This window comes from Heptranchias perlo, chromosome 13 (genome assembly GCF_035084215.1).
Source record: "Heptranchias perlo isolate sHepPer1 chromosome 13, sHepPer1.hap1, whole genome shotgun sequence".
Lineage (NCBI taxonomy): Eukaryota > Metazoa > Chordata > Chondrichthyes > Hexanchiformes > Hexanchidae > Heptranchias > Heptranchias perlo.
In genome coordinates, this window is record NC_090337.1 from 16,808,146 (window position 1) to 16,829,557 (window position 21,412).

A 21,412-nucleotide genomic window follows, 5' to 3' on the forward strand; every position below is an offset into this window, starting at 1 on the left:
TATTTTTATTTGGTGAAAAGTGCTTTCAGGGCAAAGGCAAGGCAGCTGTCCTGGGGAAGCTGGTTTGCCTCCTCCCCCGAAGAACAAACACGATATTCATGTGCAGGCAGCCAGCAGCTTTCCTTCAGGGAATCGCAGAGGGGGCTGCGGACACGATCGAGATCTTGTGCAACCAGCGAGGCTCTGACTCCGTTGCAGACCCCCACTCCATCTATCTGATCCACACCGATCACCATGAAATCCACCGCTTACTCTTCTTACCTCGGCCTTTTGTGTGCGACTCTGATCTCATGTCAACTCCCAGCCGGACAAAGGTAAAGGAAAAAACTGATAAAAGTTTGTAAACTTTCACCCACTGGTAACTTTTTGTGAGCGCTTGGGACGCCTGGCTCTGTCCGTGATGGAGGCTGAGCGCAGTGAGGAGACACGCCAGCAGTAGTTTATCAGCTATGTTTGATTTTGTCGAAGAGAATTTCTAAATGCTTCTTATCACCGATATCTCTTGTCATCCTGGAAGCGGCGGGTGCAGTGTTGGACTCGTGTTGATACCCTGAAACAATAGATGGTCCCAGGACTGCACCACTATTAAGTGAGATCTGCCGGTGGCTGTTTAAAATTACGAGAAGCGATTTACTGCAGTGTAGCACCAGGTCATCACATGGTCCCCCACTAAACGCTCAATGCCTCAACTTTACAGTCCTATTGGGAAACTATCGGAAAAGTGTATACGTTGTCATCATAGCCTGTTTTTTGGGGAGAGGTAGACGAACATAAGAAAACAAAATATTAGTAATCGTACACGAGAGTTAAAGAAAGTAAAGAATTGTGAGACCCTAAATACTTGAGTACCTGGAGCACTATAAAGGGGAGTAAAAGCTAAAAATTGTTTCATGTTTAATTCAATGAATTTTTCGAAACGGTACTTAAAATGATTATACTTATTTAGACCTGTGTGTACCGACTGTATCTTGTAAGTCATTGTATTATTGCAATATAGCAGATACCAGGCAAAAATTCTCTGCTAATCAACTGTAGATTATTTTTAGGGAAACTTGGTGTAATTATGTCACCATCATTAATTGCCTGTGTCAACCTTCATTATGTATGAAGGACGTGGAACACATTGACAGTTGGCATTTATGCTGCTGGTACAAATACAGACCAATAAAACAGATTAGTCCCTCATGCAAAATTGAATCACTATATATATATTACAAAAATAATAGCAGATCCTAGAGAGTTTGATTTTAAGACAAATCTGGATCCTAAAGTTCAGATAATGGTTATAAACCGATCTGATGGTTTATGATAATCCCCAAACTCCCACAATTAGATTACCACCTTGCAATAACTGCAGGGAAATCTAGCTTGAAACCTACACTGTGTGATATAATTGTTTGAATGCTTAACGATTTGTATCAAATTCCTTGGTCCACTATTTTAACGGAGGCATTAACCAGTTTGTTTTAAATGAGTTAACACCTCTGTTAAAATAGCAGACGTTGCGTTCATATGATAATAGGTAGTGTCATTTTCAGGCTTATGTTTTGTGGAACACAGCATTGATAAAGCATGGGAATTAGTTATTTGTAAATCTGCTCTGTCTTTTCTTGTTGCCATTTCCAGGAACTTTAAGTGCGGAGGAATTCAAAGTGGAAAGTCAGGTTTCATTGGAAGTGAGGGATTCCCTGGACTCTACCCGCCCAACAGCAAATGCACATGGAAAATCACGGTATGAATCGAGAGATTTTTACTGACACAAAAATACTTTTTACTACAAAATATATTTTTAAATTACTTTAAAGGGAATAAAGTTGACAGAACTGTTGTGTAACTGAAAGAATGTGTCAAAACCAAAATTAATTAAGAAGCCATTATATAATTATAATTATAGTAATATATGTTATAATAATTAATTATGTGTTAGCAATGCTTCCATCTGTTGGCATGAGCTGTGGATTGAAGCAGCTGTGTTATTTGGTTGAAGAGTTTTCCAGGTCCAGTGCCTGGAATAAAGGCACCAACAAGACAGAATCATGGAAATTACAGCAAAGCAGAAAGCAATTTGGCCTCTCACGCCTGTGCCAGTCTAACCGTTCAACTGGAGCTGTCTCTCCTAATCCCAGTGCCCTGCTCTATCCTGTATCCTTTTATAGTCTTCCTTTTCACATACCCTTTTAAATGATTTTATACTCTCTGCCTCAATCACCACTTGAGGTAAAGCTCATCATGTTTTAATGATCCTATATGTGAAAAGATTCTTCTAACTTCTCCCTTTATTCTTCTTGTGAAAATCCAGATTTTACACTCCTTGTTACTGATTCATCAACCAGGAGCAACTATCACCATTTATCCTCTCAAAATCTTTCATGATTTTCAAAACATTTTTAGATCCACTTTTAAGCCTTTCCGTTTCAATGAAAAAGATTGCTCTGGGAATGAGTTTGTGTGGAACATTTTCTGTGGGTGTAACCCAATTTCACTCATTTTGCTCATATACGTGGTGAGTTTAAACTGATGTAAAAGGGTGTGCGACAATCCAGTTATTTTCCCACGAACTCCCAGCTATGAGTAAACTCATTGTGCAGGCCAGGCCTGGGTTCACTCAGTCCTTAACTGTAGGTAGGCCACAGTGGAATCTGGTTGCCAACTCCTTTCTCTGTCTGGTTAGCAGTCCAGGAAGAAAGCAGCTCCTGAAAATGTTTCAGCAAGAACAACCATTTCAAGATGTTGTAACAGGAAGAGTGTTAACTCATCAGTAAAAGGCTCCATGAGTCACCCCTCCGGCCCATGCTGCCGACAGTAGCTGCACAGTGTGCTCTAAAATGCATGCATTGCATTTACATTCTTTTTCTTTTTTTCTCCTCCCCTCTACATTTTTAAACCATTTAATTTTCTCCCCTTCTATAGGTTCTTCCACACCATGCACCATTCCAAGCCAAAAGAGTGGGCAGGAGGCCTGTTTCCTCTTCTCTGCCAAAGCCGCTTTTGATCAGCTAGGAGGTATGCAAAAGTGGCCTGGGGTGAATTGCCCACTAACTTTCTCTCCCTCCGTGAACAAGGATCAGGCATCCTGATAGCAGAGTTGAAGCTGAAAATTTACCCACTCACTGCTCCCACAGTTGTAATCATTAGTCGGCACTTTTACATTGAGAGATTGTCATTAACAGCAGGCACCTGTGCTCTCGCCATCGACAGCACTGTCTAATATAAAGCAGGTAGATTTAAAGTCTGGCCTCCAGTCCCGAGGAAAGGTCTTAGACCTGAAACATCGACTGACTGACTTCTGTTTCCCCACAGATGCTGCCTGACCTGCTGAGTATTCCCAGCATTTTTTGTTTTTGTTTTCGGATTCCATGCCAACTTTTCACGAGTTTCAAGAGCAAAGGTCAGAGGCACAGAAAACAAACATTTCTGTCTCTTGGGCCTTTCAACCAGGACCTGTGGTACACAGATGCAGTAAAATGAGCAGTGCTCTGAGGTCGTGCATCTCTGCTTGAGTGACACTCTCCCAGAGCCTCAGCAGCAATGTAAAAGTGCTTAGATATACATTTGATACCCCAGTAGTGCTTCTTTCACAATAAAAAGATTGGGTGTATTTTATATTGAACATACTCCCCTCTACAGAGTGGTTCTGGCTGGTACAAAACCGGAAAATGCTGGAAATACACATTCGAATGATGAGCATCTGATAGTGAAGTGTTAATGCATTGGGTGTGACATTTCATCAGAAAAATAGGTCAATGTGTTGGGTGTAACTCATCAAGGGTCACACCTAACATGTTAGCCTATCTTTCTCCTTCAGGTGGGAATTGACCTGCTGTGCATTTCCAGAATTTTCCATGTTTATTCATGTTTAGAGTTTTTCTTTTAATTACTACTAGGTGGGTGCTACTTTTTGTCAGCTTGGATACTTTTCAATCAGCATCCAAGACCAGCCTGGATGTCAATGTACAGAATATCCGCTGGTGGTATGTCATTAGTGCAGACAGGGGAGGTCTAAAATACCAGATCTCCATGGGGTAGGGAAACAGATTACAGCTTTGGAGAACGGTGGTCTTGAACACACGGCAGTACTTTGTGACAGAATGCTGATACTCCAGTGCAATTTTTCTTTCCTCTTTCATCATTACATGTTAAACATGTTATTTTTTTCCCCCATCAAGGGAGTCAGCTAACAGACTCTTTTGCTGTCCAATTTTTTTTCTCAGTCACTGACTCATGTTGAGGTACAGTTCCAAGGACGCCCACAGTCCTCTGGTTCCTTGCCCATACAGTAATCCTTCCAGGAGGACTCTTCCATCATGGAGTGGGGAGGAATCACAGGCTGTCATGACCCGATGTCCATAGATGTGCATTTTTCTTTTGATAGTGATCAGCAGTGGGATTACTAGTTAATTTTTCTCCTTTCTAGCCCAAAGGCATTGGGGGAGAAATTCGACTTGCGCCCAAAATGAGCACAGAGTTGGCGGAGCGACTGTTCCGCACACCGGCCTGAGACAAATTTTGGTTTGGGCCTCATTTAAATACTGGCGGCAAGCTATGAGCACCAATGGGCGATCTGCTGCAGCTCACCGGTTGTGGAGGGCAGGAAATTGGCCAGCTTTCATGTGGAGCCTGTCTACAGATTGGATCTAGGGCCTTCCAGACCTGGGGGGATGGCCTTGAACACGCCGGCAGCAGGCTGGAGTTTTTTTGCGAGCCATAGAGGAGCACTCCTGTTTTTCCTGGGCCCACAGAAATAAAACCAGAAAATTTCTTGGGTCTTTTTTCAGCAGCCACCAGCGGTCCCTTTAACGTTTGCTGGTTAAGCCTCTCAAGACCTGGTACAACTAGGTGGAGCATGCACAGCATAAGCTCTGCACATTTGTGCCTGAATTTTGCATTCAGGGTCCCACAACCGGCATAGGGCCCCAATTTACATATTTAAGGAGTCTAACGTCTATTTCAGGCGGGTGCTCTGGATGACTAAAAGTCGCCCAAGCCAATATAGCATCTGGTGCACATCCAGTCCAGATCGGGCGCGACGGATCGCAACATGAAATTCAGAAGTCTAACGCCCATTTTATGGGTGCAAAACAGATGGCCATAAGTTTAATTTCTCCTCCAATCAGAGCAATTGAAGCATCCCTACCACTGTCCTCACTAAGATCAGCTAACTCACCATAGTAGTGCTCGGGGAGCTATCAAATAGACCTTCATGTGCAAGTAAATGCAGTCTTCTTGCAATAATATACAGTATTTATCATGAGGCAAAGCATCTTCCCACCTGGTTGCTGCATGTTGCCATGCTGTAAATGTCATCATCCACTGCAGTGAAAATGTGCTTTGAACCACTGAGGTGCAATTAAAATTCTGCTACTTACTGCAAGTGTATAGTTACTTTCCACATATTTGACTATCAGAATTCTCCACAATTCTAGAAGGGTTCCAGTCTCATTTAGTTGAAATATTTTACAGGACCCGACAACCCACTGGTGTAAACTAAAAGCTGATATTATTTTAATTGTTATGTTAGCTAGTATCATTTCAGCAAGGTCATAATCCTCTGAGTCCATATTCCATAACATAACCTGAAATCACAGCAATACAGTGACAGCAGTGCTGATTCTACCTCTACAAGACTTGCTACAGATCCTACTGCTATCAGGCTTAACATGCTAACTAATTATACTAGTCAAACTTCATTTTGTATGAGCATACTAAGCGATTAGGACAATCAGCTTCTACTGTAATTTAAGAAAAGCAAATCATATTTTATGAAGTTTGGAATCGTTATGCCAATAAGAATAGCATTCTGACAAATACGCTAAGCAGATTTAATTTACAAAAATTGGATCAGTACAAGATAAACTTGCCCAAAAACAAACTCTTCCTATCTTGTTCCTCAATTAGGTCATCAGCATTTGTTGTTTGAATAAAAACAATTTAAAAGTCAATAAAAAATGTACAGAATGACAAAACAAAAGGACGTTAACATTTTCAGAATTATTCTTAACTGATTGAGATGATCGGAAAAACTGGAATAGTATTTGAGAATAGAGAATAGTCAGGTGGCCGTTTATGAACACCATCCAAAGCGAAGTCAGCTTCATTTACATAATGTGGGGGTGCTGATATTGGGCGTGGCATTTGGAGCTTACCAGAGGAAAGCAGGGAATTACCTATAGTCAGTTTTCAAAGACCTACTTACAAGGGGTGATGGGTAAATTTAAAGAGATACAGCCACATAAAGTTAAGTGGTTGCAAATGGCGGTTAAAAATTTTGTTAGCAATTACAAAGCCTGCTAATATTATTAAAGTACATTTCAGCCTTTGGAAAGTTTTGTTTGGGTAACAAAATAGCTTGCAGAGCCTAGTGGTTCCACAACAAATGAGGCAAGAAATTGAATCTACTGCCAAGTACTTCACGTGACGCAACACTCCAGCCCCTGTCTGATGGAAGTGGAGATGGTGCCGAATGAGATGCTAGCAAGGAGGGTATCCCTGTTTATCATTCCAGGGCATCGTTCCCATAGGAAAGCATTGCAGCAAGCCTGAAAGGAGGCTGAGGAAGAGGACTTGAGGACATAGCTGGCTGTTACTGGCTGCCAACTCTATGGTGCATGTGTCTCTGCAGCATATTGACACAGCTCTGCATCTGGTTGTCTGTTGACCAAGAGCCCGTGTAGCCAGCTCCACATACTCATTGTCACGTAGGTGTATCTCTACTTGTGAAATGTGGATGGGAGGGTACTGGCAGGTGGGTACAGTCTACCTCTGGTGTGGCCTGGCCTGTGTGGCATTCCTCCAATGCTCCTCTTACTTTTTTGGGGGGAAAGAAGAGGTTTCTTGTTAGGATGTTCTTTATCCCAGCTATCGTAGATATGCCTAAGACATGGCAGGACTAGAACATTTGGCACAAAACATCTCAACCAACTAAGTGAAACCGAAAACAAACATAAAAAAGCCAGAAAAAGGTTCATAAGTTGGCTCAAAATACTGCTCTTTAAATGTACTTCCATAAAAGGCACATCCCAGCTGCCTTAGATGACCAATTTTACATGGGAGGGTAGATGGTTGAGTGCTATACTGGCACAAATAATGGGAAATTGTGTGGACATCTAAATTACATCACTACAAACTGGCAGGCATATTGTGGCAACAGTACAAAACCCAATCGGAAAATTGGATGGATAGATATCTGGCATAAACAGACTTATTTTTCCAACCTGTTATGCCTACTTTATGATCGTTCATTGGGTGCAACTGATAGAAAAATTTACCCTACTGGCTTGTACGAGTTACTAAGCCCAGCAGTTTAAGGGAGTTGAACTAATATACATGGCTGAAAAGATTGCTGCATATTATGCAGTTATAATTGTATGTACTGATCTTTATTCAGCTTCCTCAAAGTGTCAGACTCGGTAATTCTTCCTCTGTCATCAATGCTCTCATTTTTTTATGTTCCATAAACATCCACTCTTTAATTAGAAATGAAAAACTCCTTACTTGTTCTCCTGATGGTTCAGAGGGTTTATGCAACGAGTAATTGAGCTGTACAGACCAAGAAGGTCTTAGGTTTGATCCATAGTCTGTGCTGAGTTAGCTCAGCTGGGGAGGTGGTGAAAGTGCCATAATTGACATCAGTTTCTCTGTTAGGAAGGGGAAAATCAAATATGGTTCCCATTCTGGATCAATATCCAGAACTGTGTGTTTATGGACATTGGAAGAGGGCAGGATTAGGCTTGGATGTGATGCTGTGACTGGTAAAATAGCTTGCTAACACTCATTGTGAAAGCTCACACATGAATGATGCTTACTTGAACAAGCTACCAGAAGGTACAACAGAAATACTATATAGTATAATGGCATTTCTGTCTTTGTTGCCCATGATATTCCTCTATATAGGTCTGATTAGACCATTGGCTAACTGTAGACTTTGGTTTACATTGGGTATTGTGTTGGACAAGACCTGCTAGTCAGTCATATGTTTTGTATAGATGCTGGCCTTCGGCAAGCTTCTAAATTGCTACACAATATTGATTCCCACTTAACAGTATAACCTTCACTCTCTGCTTCCAGAGAATGTAAACATTCACAGTTTAAACTCACATTTTAAAATAAGTAAATTGAAGTTAATTACATTTCTATTTAACTACTTGACATTTAAAGTGGATCCAAAAGGTGAATCCTACTCTTTAAAAGAGGCCTGGATTGTTAGGTTTGTTTTCTTAAAAAGATCCTGGATTGCTTCATGAGAGCAGAGAAGGCTGAAAGGAGGTCATATTCGAGGTATTCATAATTATGAATGGTTTTGAAAAGGTAAATAGGGAAAACCTATTTCCACTGGTTGGTGAATCAGTAACTAGCGGGCAAAGTTTAAGATCAGCACCAAAGAACAATCAAAGAGGTTAGGAGTTTTTTTTACACAGGGTTGTTGGGACATGCAAAGCTCCAGAGATAATGGTGGAAGTAGAATCCATAATATCTTTTAAAAAGGAAGAGGACATGGCTGAGGTACTAAATGAGTTATTTGCATCTGTCTTTACCAAGGAAGAAGATGCTGTCAAAGTCACAGTAAAAGAGGAGGTATTTGAGATACTGGATGGGCTAAAATTGATAAAGAGAAGGTACTAGAAAGGCTGGCTGTACTTAAAGTAGATAAGTCACCCGGTCCAGATGGGATGCATCCTAGGTTGCTGAGGGAAGTAAGGGTGGAAATTGCAGAGGTGCTGGCCATGATCTTCCAATCCTCCTTAGATACGGGGGTGATGCCAGAGGACTGGAGAATTGCAAATGTTACACCTTTGTTCAAAAAAGAGTGTAAGGATAAACCCGGTAACTACAGGCCAGTCAGTCAGGTGGTGGGAAAGAAACGATAATCCTGGACAAAGTTAATATTCACTTGGACAAGTGTGGATTAATAAAGGAAAGCCAGCATGGATTTGTTAAAGGCAAATCGCGTTTAACTAACTTGATTAAGTTTTTTGATGAGGTAACAGAGAGGGTTGATGAGGGCAATGAGGTTATGTTGTGTTTATGGATTATCAAAAGGCATTTGATAATGTGCCACATAATAAGCTTGTCAGCAAAATTGAAGCCCATGGAATAAAAGGGACAGTGGCAGCATGGATACGAAATTGGCTAAGTGACAGGAAACAGAGAGTAGTGGTGAACGGTTGTTTTTCAGATTAGAGGGAGGTATACAGTGGTGGTCCCCAGGAGTCGGTACTAGGACCACTGCTTTTTTTGATATATATTAATGACTTGGACTTGGGTGTACAGGGTACAATTTCAAAATTTGCAGATGACAAAACTTGGAAGGGGAGTGAACAGTGAGGAGGATAGTAATAGACTTCAAGAGGACATAGAGAGGCAGGTGGAATGGGCGGACACAAGGCAGATGACATTTAACGCAGAGAAATGCGAAGTGATTCATTTTGGCAGGAAGAATGAGGAAAGGCAATATAAACTAAAAGGTACAATTCTAAAGGGGGTGCAGGAACAGAGAGAGCTGGGGGTATATGTGCACAAATCTTTGAAGGTGGCAGGACAGGTTGAGAAAGCGGTTAAAAAAGCATATGTGATCCTGGGCTTTATAAATTGAGGCATAGAGTACAAAAGCAAGGAAGTTATGTTTTTTTTATTAATTCATGGGATATGGGCATTGCTGGCAAGGCCAGCATTTATAGCCCATCCCTAATTGCCCTTGAGAAGGTGGTGGTGAGCCGCCTTTTTGAACACTGCAGTCCGTGTGGTGAAGGTTCTCCCACAATGCTGTTAGGTAGGGAGTTCCAGGATTTTGACCCAGTGACGATGAAGGAATGGCAATATATTTCCAAGTCAAGATAGTGTGTGACTTGGAGGGGAATGTGCAGTGGTGGTGTTCCCATGCGCCTGCTGCCCTTGTCCTTCTAGGTGGTAGAGGTCGCGGGTTTGGGAGGTGCTGTCGAAGAAGACTTGGTGAGTTGCTGCACCATGTGCACCTTGTAGATGGTACACACTGCAGCCACGGTGCACCGGTGGTGGATGAGGTGCCAATCAAGCGGGCTGCTTTGTCCTGGATGGTGTCGAGCTTCTTACTTAAAGGTTGAACCTTTATAAAACACTGGTTCGGCCACAACTGGAGTATTGTGTCCAATTCTGGGCATCGCACTTTAGAAAGGATGTGAAGGCCTTAGAGGGGGTGCAAAAAAGCTTTACTAGAATGGTTCCAGGGATGAGGGACTTCAGTTACGTGGTTAGACTGGAGAAGCTGGGATTGTTCTCCTTAGAGCAGAGAAGGTTAAGAGGAGACTTGATAAAAATGTTCAAAATCATGAAGAGGTTAGATAAAGTAAATAAAGAGAAACTGTTCCCATTGGCGGAAGGATCAAGAACCAGAGGACACATATTTAAGGTGATTGGCAAAGGCGACATGAGGAAAAACGTTTTTACACAGCGAGTACACACGATCTGGAATGCGCTGCATGAAAGGGTGGTGGAAGCAGATTCAATCGTGGCTGTCAAAAAGGAACTGGATAAATACTTGAAGGGAAAAAATTGCAGGGCTTCAGGGGAATGGGACTAACTGGATTGCTCTTACAAAGAGCGGGCACTGGCTCAATGGGCCAAATAGCCTCCTTCTATGCTGTAACCATTCTATGATTCTAAGTAGATAAGTATTTAAAAATACAAAAAAGGATAAGGGGAAGAGCAGGGGAATGGGTCTTAGTAGATAGCTGTTTCAGAGAAGTGGCACAGGTGAGATGATACAAATGGTCTCCCTTCTGTGCTGTAAAATTCTATATTGGTTAGGTTACCTCTTTAATAGGAATCTGGATAGTATAAACCTCCCAGCTTTTATAAATAAAAACTTAATAAGCGAGCATAGCTCACTGTACACGTGGCTTTGTGTATTATACTGGTATTTTCTGTGTACTGTGGTGAGGAAGATTAGTTGTCCCTTTTAACTTCTCATGTTATTTGAGCAGCAACCAACAGTGATTTTTTGTAAAAATGTTGTCATCTGCAGGTACCAAAAGGCCGGGTGGTGGCTCTCAATTTCCGCTTCCTCGATCTGGAACGTGACACTCTCTGCAGATACGATTACGTTGATGTTTATAATGGACACATCAATGGTCAGCGGCTGGGCAGGTTTTGTGGTACTTCAAAACCTGGAGCCATCATCTCAACTGGCAACAAGATGATGGTACAGATGGTAACCGATGCCAACACTGCAGGAAGTGGTTTTGTTGCTATGTATTCTGCAACTCGGCCAAACCAGAGAAGTAAGGTCATTTCATTCCTACTGGCAGGATAAGCACTACAAATTTATGGTGAAACTAGAAACGTCAATATGAAATATATATTATCTCAGCAGTGGCACTCTGGCCTCTGAATCAAAAGGTTGTGGGTTCGAGCCCAGCTCCAGAGACTTGAGCACTCAATCTAAGCTAGCACTTCAGTGCAGTACTATCAGATGAAACATTAAACCGAGGCCCTGTCTGCCCTTTCAGGTGGATGTAAAAGATTCCATGGCACTATTTGATGAAGAGCAGGAGAGTTCTCCCAGTGTCCTGGCCAACACTTATCCCTCAACCAACATCACTAAACCAGTTTATCTGGTCATTTATCTAATTGCTGTTTGTGGGACCTTGCTGTGCACAAATTGGCTGCCATGTTTCCCTACGTTACAACAGTGACTACATTTTAAAAGTACTTTATTGGCTGTGAAGCGCTTTGAGATGTCCTGAGGACATGAAAAGCAGAATATAAATGCAAGTTCTTTTTTTTTATATACAGTACGTCTCAATCACAACAGGCTGGCAGAATGTACCATTCTGTGAAGCAAATATGCAGTAATAAAATAAATTAAGAACTAAACTGCTTCTTTGCTTCAGTACTTTGTAGTGTCCTCTTGACATGTTTCACGAAAGAACAGAACAAACACAAAAATCTAACTTTGTACTGAGAAACCTGTGCGGTGAAACTAAGGCCACATTGAATGCAATTAGAATCATTCAACTGCACATAGCATCTGGTCTTTAATCTAGCAGTTAAGGAGGAAGAAGTGCAACAAATGATAGATCAACACGTCTAATCAACATTGAACCCACTGCTTCAAGATTCGCTATCACCCATTTTACACTCTCGCACGTAGTCAAAATTATCCTCCTTTAATTTTATTGTAAAAGTTTTAGAAGTTCTGTATGTTTTAATTTTGTTATTTATTCACCACAGTGTGTGTGGAGCACCAATTGGCAGATAACTCCTTCTGATGGTCACTGGTAGAATATTTTTTTAAATGAACTATCCTAATTGAAGTACTCTTTTACATTGACATTAAGGGCTAGAAATTATACTCTGCTAGAAACAATTCATAAATAAATTGACTGTGGCAACATCTCTGCTTCCACAGATGGTAAGCTCTCTTCAATATCTCATCTAAGTGGCCATTATTCGTGTATGAGTGTTGCCAAAGTCTTCAGCCAAAGTGGTCAAAGATGGGCCTAAACCTATCCTTATGCAATGACCACACACACTGCAACGAAAGTCATTGGATAATTCTAACTCAGAATCATTGAGACCAATTATAGTGCCCTGACTGATGTCCCAGCTGATATAAGTGAACACAACATGGACTGGATATTGAAACCGGAACATTGCTGATCTGTATTGGTCAGATATTCTCCCAGGGGAGTCCTTCCTTCAGTTTATTATAATACCACACAAAAGGTGTACAGATTTGCCATGTCGATATAATATTGAACATGAAGGCGATGAAGAGCACATTTTTACATACTTATTAACGATAGTCCATGTAATGTTCATATTTCATGCAGCGACATCAGCACTATGAATCCATTTTGCATTATGATATTATTTAAGGGCTTTTCTAATATGAGCACACGATAAAATAAGTTGGGAAACTTTAAGATTTTGTACACTATTATCGCATACATTGTTCACATGAAATTCCTTCACCTATTTTAAAAGAGATGTTAACCTAATGAAGCTGAGATAGACTCTCGAAAACTCATACACGAAAAGTCAGGACTCATACACGAATAATGGCTACTTAGTTGAATGTAAGGAGTCTTACAACACCAGGTTATAGTCCAACAGCTTTATTTGGAATCACAAGCTTTCGGAGCTTTCCTCCTTCATTCACCTGACGAAGGAGGAAAGCTCCGAAAGCTTGTGATTCCAAATAAAGCTGTTGGACTATAACCTGGTGTTGTAAGACTCCTTACATTTGTCCACCCCAGTCCATCACTAGCATCTCCACTTAATTGAGGTATTGGTGGGGGCTCACTTCCTGTGGAAGCAGAGATGTTAACCCGGTCAATTTGTTTATGAAGGCTAATACGATGAATTGTAATTTCAAAGCCTAAATGTCAAAAGTAAAGGAATACTTAATCAAGGACAATTCATATTTTTTTTAAAAATCTACGAGTGACTATTGGTAGGAGTTTTCTGTGTGTCAATGCCTCATAGATGCTGTGGTGAAAAAAATAACAAAAAAAATACAGAACTTATAAAGCTTTTACGGTGTAGCCATCACGTTAGGAAGAACAGTGCTAAGAACTCTGTATTAAATAGAAGATTTCAGAACCTGAAGTTTTCTACAGGAATCTAATACTTCATTTGCATTAGAGATTGCTGCTGGAAGCAGTTTCTCCATACCAGCTGCTATTCCTACTGCTGTAAAAACTGCCCTGTCATTACTGCAAGTCGGCTTCAATAGCAACCAGACTGACTTTAAAATAAATATGCACGCACAAGCTTAAGCTCATTTTTAAATAGTTGCTATTTTGCTGGTGGCTTGGAAAAGTCCCGTACAATCAAAACCACCTAATTTGGTGGTGCAGAGCCACCAACAGCAGAAAACACCAAAAATGAAAGGCCTATGAGATTGCACTATGAAGCATTGGTGCAGCGATTTTGTCACACCTTTAAAATTTGTGCAGTACAAGTAAGACGATATTTCATTTTGAGTGCTCTTTGCTGAACGGATAATTATAACATTTTTATCCTAATCACTGTAGATGATCAGTTTTGTGGTGGCCGTCTGGAAAAATCACCTGGCTCCTTTAAAACACCCAACTGGCCAGACCATGACTATCCAGCCGGAGTCTCCTGCTCATGGCACATTGTGGCGCCCAAACATCAGGTAACGGTTATCAAAAATATGTAAAGACGCTGGATCTCAACTCTTCTTAAAAAAAAAGTTTCACTTGCTCTGATTTTGGTAGATGCAGGTTAGTGGACTGAGCTGAACCATTAAGCCAAGTTCTTCATTCTCGTCTGCATTGTATGACAAATGATGAATACCTTGGAAATAAGTTATGAAAGTGTAAAACAATCATGGGAACAGAGGTCGGGTGGTGTAGTAGGTTAGACATGGACTTTTTACATCTGGGATCTGGGTTTAAATCCAGCCCAGGCTGATGGGATGAAAGTCTCTTCCGTGTTCTGCCTGTAAGGGTGCTACGTGAAATGAGTTTGGACAGTTTCAATCCAGTTCCTACTGCACATGGGCCCACAGCACATAACTGTCCTTAATTTGGCACAAACGAGCAACTCATTCAGAGAGGCCACAGGATGGCTGGTGTGGGTAATAGAAAAAATGTCACACTGGTGCAGTAGGAGGTGCTCTTCTGAGGTTGGGGATGAGGCATGTTTTTGGGGGCAGAGTAAGGAAACTTTACTTTGGCCACCAGAGATCAGGTAAAGTTCAAATTTTGAACTTTTTAAAACTGACCTTGATGCGGAGACAGGAGGATTTCATGATCTAGTTCCCTGTCATCATTATGCATCCATTTTCAAAAAGTTTTTGTTGATTAAATGGTATGCGATGAGTGGATTGTACTATGAGTAATGGCAAGTTTTACGCATTAATGACTTTCCTGCACTCTATTTAAAGTTAATAATGCATGGTCTGATCAGATAGTGAATGGGATAAATATATTAACACAGGAAGTTCAAAGTCTGTAAACAGTGGAGATCTTTGCATAAAAATACCGACACTGCTGTTGGGCTGTATGTAAAGCAATTGTCTGTGTGCAGCATAAAATATTCATTACTTTCCATTTTTAACAGATAATTGAGTTAAAATTCGAGAAATTTGATGTTGAAAGAGACAACTACTGCCGATACGATTATGTTTCTATATTTAATGGTGGTGAAAATGATGAAGCAAAACGGATTGGGAAATACTGCGGAGACAGCCCTCCAGCGTAAGTGCTATTGATATATTATTTTTACAAATGTATTTCTTCTTCCTTCACTTTCAATCAGGTGGGTTCACCACTCTCTAGCCACCGTGACAGGTGAGGGACCTTGGGATTGAAATTCTGAAAGCCCTAGTCTGTCAGCATAACTATGGCGGAGCATGACTTTCGCCCGCCCGTTTGCTCTTACTTTGACCTGGTCCCAGATGCTGGGGGATGGGATCGTTCGAATATCACGGGCGGGTGCTTGCAGCTGGGGTGGCCTTTCTGATGAGCCAGTGGGATTTCGGAACAGAAACTTGCTGCTTCGTCAAGCGAACGGGGAGCATGGATCAGTTGGGCCTCAGTCATGACACTTTCAGAAATTATTTCAAAGGTGCCCCCTCACTGGTACTCCTCTCTCCCAATGGCATATTTGACACTGGTTGTACGCTGAGCAGAATTGATGAGATTCCCAGGGTAGCCCAGCATCCCATCAGTCCCACCCCCTACCGTGAAGTCATAATGGTGGGGAGCAGGCAGAAGAATAGCCACTTCCCCTTCCCTCCTTTGGAATGTGTGAATGAGTTCATAGGGGGCAGAAACTGCTCCCATTGTGCACAAATTTCACTCCCAAGACCCCAGAATTTCAGGGCTCTTATCTGTAACCAGCCACTAAGAGGTACACAGGCGCCTCCAAGGTTGAATTCATCTCTGATTTTTTTTCCCTCCCTCCAACTGGGTAAGCACATTGCCTCCATTTGATGACTCATTCCCCCCTGCCCCCAACTGCAAACCTACAGGCAGGAAAAGTGATTTGTTATAATTCAGATCTGCTCACTAACTAGCCTCAGTATTTGGGTAGCAAATCATGATTTGTCTTCTGATCTCCTGCTCCATCAAATCACTTGCCCTACCAACAGGCAATTATAGCTCCAAACCAAACCTGTGACCTATTAGTCTGGCATGCGATTATAAAAGTCTTTTCTTGCCACTAAAATTATAATTTGAACTGTTTTGTTATCGTTATTTTATGAAAGCATCTGAATAATTATTTTGGAAAGGGGAAGAAACTTGTCTGTCCAGATGACAGTTGATGGCGTTCCAGTGACACAGTGCTCCTGGGTTCATGGCCACAATTACCCACAAAGCGAGTTCCCAATCTTGGCTGTGACCACTAAGGGATGAGAGAATAATCTGCAGGAAAGTCAGTCCAGTCTACTCTCAAGTACCTACTAGGTGTTAAAACAAGAAAGAACTGCCAGAAGCCCATGAGCAGGACACTTGCTCACCGTCTTGGCCAGGGAATGGCGCATGGCACATGGGGATTTTGAGAGGCAGAAAAGAAGTCCCTTCAAATAGCTTGGAGTAGCACAGTTTTCTATGCTGTTGCAGAGGTTCTCTGTAGCAATGGTAAAGAATAGTATCATATTAGTGTTATGAATATGGCATTGCCCTTTAATCAGTATTTCCTTCTGTCCGACTAAAAACTGTTAGTGCACTCTGTCATGGACAATTAAATCCAGGTTCACATAAACGACAGTTGGGATTTGGAAAATGATTGTGAAATTCGGGCATCTAATGGAAGTGCCTGAAAAACAGGAATGTTACAGCTTGTGACATAAGCAACATTTGTACACAGCATAGCAAAACCAGGATTTTTATGTTGCATGTATATAACCTTAGCTTCTGATTGGTTTTTTTACATAATCTATTCTTCCCAAGCTTATCTTCCTGACCGGTCCCCTCAGGCTGTGCACCTTTTGCAGCTGAGAGGATGAGTGGACAGCAAACCGGCGCCCAAGGCCTCTGCTAGGAGATAGAAGGCAAGCAAGAGCAGCTCAATGTCCACTCTGTCCATGATATCTCTGCCGGAGTAGGGCCTGATCTCACTTTAGTGTCTCCCTACACCAGCATGGCTGCAATAGGGAACATATTGCAGCATTTCTAACCCACGTCCCACCGCTCCTTAGTGCTGCTTATCAGTACTCTACTACGTTGTCTAATTTCTGCCATTTCTTATCCGATTGCAATGTATTTTTGTTACTACATTTCTTATCTTTTGAAGTTCATTAATTAGTTTGGTAAATATTGTTGCTTAATTTGGTGCTGTTCATTACAACCTCAATTTATTGTGTTCCTGCTTGTTTTGCTTTGTGGTAGGCCAGTTCTGTCACAAGAAAATGAAATCGTTGTGCAGTTCCTGTCAGATCTAAGTGTCACAGCTGATGGGTTTCTGGCTCATTACAAATTCAGGTCGAAAAAATTTCTCAGCACAACAACTGCACCAATCACAACACTAGCCACAACAAGTAAGTACCACTAAATTATATTAAATTATTCCAAGAACAATCATGATTGGAGAAAAAAATGTTTAAATGTGGCTGAGTCAAGTCATACAATAACCTCTGATACACTATGCATTACTCCTTCACTAATAAATCATTCTGTAAAGCCCCCCCCCCCCTCAGTAAAGCACTCAGTGAGATATGTATTGCCTGTGGTTCCCTCACACATCTCTACACCTGAAGATGCCACAACCTTTGCTGGAATGCCCACTGTTCATGGATCTCCCTCGCTAATAAAGAGACCGCCATCTTTATAACATTCCTCGCTACAGCACGCTGATTTTACCATACACTCCTTATCATTTCCATAAAGGTTTATTAATTAATGATTCCCTCATTATCAGGAAAATCCATATAAAACATCATTTATGTAATACAACCCTCACTGTAAAATGTTTTTCCTGAATATAGATCAGTTCTTATGTGATCACTCTGTATTATGAGCTCATAAAGGTGAAATGAATGAGGGAGCTGCTCATCTCAAATTGAAAACCACTCATTAAATCTCTTAACAAAAAAACATTTGAGTAGGATACTGGCCAATTATGTACTGATTCATTGATCAACATATATAATGATATTTTTCTATTTGAATAGTTTGATATTTCATACATATTCAAATACAGTCTTGGCTAACTGATTATTGTGTGGCTGCCCAAGACCGCATTGCAGTAAGAAGCCAGTGATTAATGTGATATGCCAGTATCTTACATTAATGTTTAGAAATGGTGTGCCTTTTTTAAAAAACAAATTCCTTTCCTTGCCAAGTTTCTCTTTTCCCCACCTCTCAGTAGTGTGGGCACTACTGATAGGCCAGGTTCTGTCTTCACCCAATGTCCACACAGCACAACTGAAGGCTGGCTGATTTCTTCCTCCTTATCCCAAGGGGTGCAGAGGCCAAATGTAGCACCAGTAACACCATGACATCTTAGATCAGCACAGACTGGGATCAGCCCTGGAACATTTCTTGTCTGTATGGCTCAATTACTCATAAGAAACACTCACTGAGCTATTAGGGGGATATGAAAGTGGTGTATTTATGTTGTTTTGTTTTGCAGTGTTTGACCTACTCATCTTAATAATCGCTACAATATAATCCATGAAATGGGATTGTACATAGAATTGTAACATTTCTGCTCTGAAATAAATATGACAAGATTACATTTGTGTGTGCGTACACCCGCACATACTCTATAAAATTGATTTTCACAGATGTTACCAGAAATGCCTTAAAGTGGAAAAGATTTTTTTTGAGTGTTTGAGGGTTAAAATAGAGATTGTTATAGTTTGAGTAATAGGTAGATCACAGTAATTTTTATTTTGCTTCTTCTGAAAAGTAAATAAACAAGGTTTTAAACTTGTATTATTAGTACAAATGGTTTCTGGTTATCATTGCTTGCCTAACTGAACACTGCATTCTGTTTTTAAGCTGTGAAACCTACAGTACCTCCATGCCAACAGAAGTGCAAAAGAACCGGGACTCTGGGGAGCAATTACTGCGCAAGCGACTTTGGTAAGAAACATAGGCTTTTCCCTTTTAAATAAAAACATTTTTGTCTATATATCTGTGAATGGAAGCGCTAGCATTTTTTTACCAAATAACATCTCCAACTCAATCATTTATATATATTTATATATATATCAGTCTCAAGGGCTTCATAGAAATCCTTTCTAATGTAACAGGGAACCTGTGTATCAAAAACAAATAAGGCTCCACAGCGTGAATACAAGGCGCCAAACATAGTGAACTGTCAGTGTATGAAAAGTGTTTATTCAGTTACAGTTTTTGGCATGTTGTCACATTGAACCAGTCCCTCTGCCTAAGGCACAATGGCGCACTTGTCATATTGTGATCACTTAGTAGCTAAATACATCATGTGGTTTGGTACTACAGTTTAGTTTGTCCTGAATTATCTGCTCTCAGCGAGTGCAGCAATTGTTTTTTATATTTATTCTTGGGATGTGGGTGATGTTGGCAAGGCTGCATTTATTGCCCATCCTCAGTTACCTTGAGTAGGTGATGGTGTGCCTTCTATCTGAATAATGATTCTTTGTACTACTGAATGGCTCGCTAGGCCAATTCAGAAGACATTAAGAGTCAATCATATAGTGTAGATTTGATTTACATGTAGGCCAGGCCAGTGATTATTTGAACTCTCAACCTGTGGCTGCTAGCCACACCACCATACCCTTGTGGGTGCTACAATTGACCTCAACACCTCTGGGAGAGTAGGGGAGGTGGGGGGAGGGGGCAGGAGAAAAATCAGCCAGGGTTCCTATTCCCAACTGCTATCCAATGTCCCTACTAGCAAATGTACATTTGGGTGAAGACAGGTTAAAGTTTGGATATGATGTTTACATAAGCAAATACTCACTGTCTTAAGCACACACAAAAAGAATCGCCATTTGAACGAGGTACTAGAGGTTAAAAACGGGGAGAAAATTAGAGATTAAAAAAAGTTAGCATTTTATTGTAAGATCCCAATGTGATAAGTTAACAAAATATCCTTAAATCTGTGATAAGTCAAATCATGTTCCACACTGTCATCAAAAGCGTCATTCAGTCACGATTCATTACTGTTTGAGGACAGTGAAAGGCTGTTTATTTTGCCCATAACCTCACAAACCATTAATTAAAAATGAAAACAACGTGGAAATAAAAACTGTGTTTTGAAGTCTATTTGTCATGAGGTGATTTGAGAAACAAACTTTTCATTGTTGAATTTTTTTTTTAAATTGTGGATGACTTTTCTTGTTTCTTACAGTGATAACTGGCACAGTTATAACCGCTGTGACACGCAACAGCAGTGTCCACACAACCATCTCTATTATAAATATTTACAAAGAAGGGACACTGGCAATTCAACAGGCAGGGAAGACCATGAGTATCAGAATAATCTCAGTCTGTAAAAAGTGTCCGATCATTAAACGAGGTGAGTTTTGCCATTTGGAAGGCTCATTAGTTGCATGTTCTGTTATGCTTGCTGTTTATTTGAAGTGAATTAACGTTTTGCTAAAGTAGCGGGCAAAGGATTGCCAAACGGGAGAGTTAAGCATTTGTTTGCTAATATTGCCAATAGTAGTTTCTATGCTGAGGAGAAAAGATGAAACAATAACATCAGACTTCAACAATAACATCACTTCCACAAGGAGTAGTTGAGGCAAATAGTATAGATGCATTTAAGGGGAAGCTAGATAAACACATGAGGGTGAAAGGAATAGAAGGTTATGCTGATAGCGTCAGATGAAATGGGATGGGAGGAGGCTCGTTTGCAGCATAAAAACTGGCATGGACCTGTTGGGCCGAATGGCCTGTTCCTGTGCTGTACATTCTATGTATGTAATGTAGATTTTCATTAAGTGAAATGTAATAGTAGAATTCTGAACCAAATAATAGAACTATAGAAGGAGGCCATTCAGCCCATTGTGCCTTTGCGAGTTCTTTGCTACAGCAATTGAAAACTAATCCTACTGCTCTGCTCTCTCCGTAGCTATTGTATCCTATCTGCTGAATTTTCTCTTAAAAGATGCAATGATCTCTGCCTCTACCATGTCCTGTGGCAAAGCATTCCACGCTCTAACAACCCTCTGTGTAAAGACATTTCTCCTAAACTCTTTCCTTGCTCTCTTATTCATATTACATTTTCACTGACTCCTAAGCTGAGGAAATGGTCTTTCCCTATTCACTCTATCAAAACTCTTCATATTTTTTTTTAAAAACCTCTATTAAGCCTCCTCTTAGCCTTTTTTGCTTCAGTAGAAAAAGTCCCAGTATAACCATAAAAACAAAAGGCAAAATTCTGCAGATGCTGCAAAGATGAAATAAAAACAGAAAAATGCTGGAAACACTCAGCAGGTCAGGCTCACTTGTGAAGATCTATTACCCTT

General features: G+C 40.8%; 1 protein-coding gene across 1 annotated transcript in view; it reads left to right on the plus strand.

The window, feature by feature from the left end:
• pcolce2b (procollagen C-endopeptidase enhancer 2b) overlaps positions 1 to 21,412 on the plus strand; it is a 26,414-nt gene continuing 5,002 nt past the window's right edge. Inside the window, exons 1-8 of the mRNA XM_067995042.1 lie at positions 1 to 314; positions 1,627 to 1,732; positions 10,997 to 11,252; positions 14,013 to 14,137; positions 15,067 to 15,203; positions 17,340 to 17,488; positions 18,954 to 19,037; positions 20,290 to 20,457. Of these exons, the coding sequence (XP_067851143.1) occupies positions 235 to 314; positions 1,627 to 1,732; positions 10,997 to 11,252; positions 14,013 to 14,137; positions 15,067 to 15,203; positions 17,340 to 17,488; positions 18,954 to 19,037; positions 20,290 to 20,457 (1,105 nt within the window). The 5' untranslated portion in view covers positions 1 to 234. The remainder of the gene's footprint in view (positions 315 to 1,626; positions 1,733 to 10,996; positions 11,253 to 14,012; positions 14,138 to 15,066; positions 15,204 to 17,339; positions 17,489 to 18,953; positions 19,038 to 20,289; positions 20,458 to 21,412) is intronic.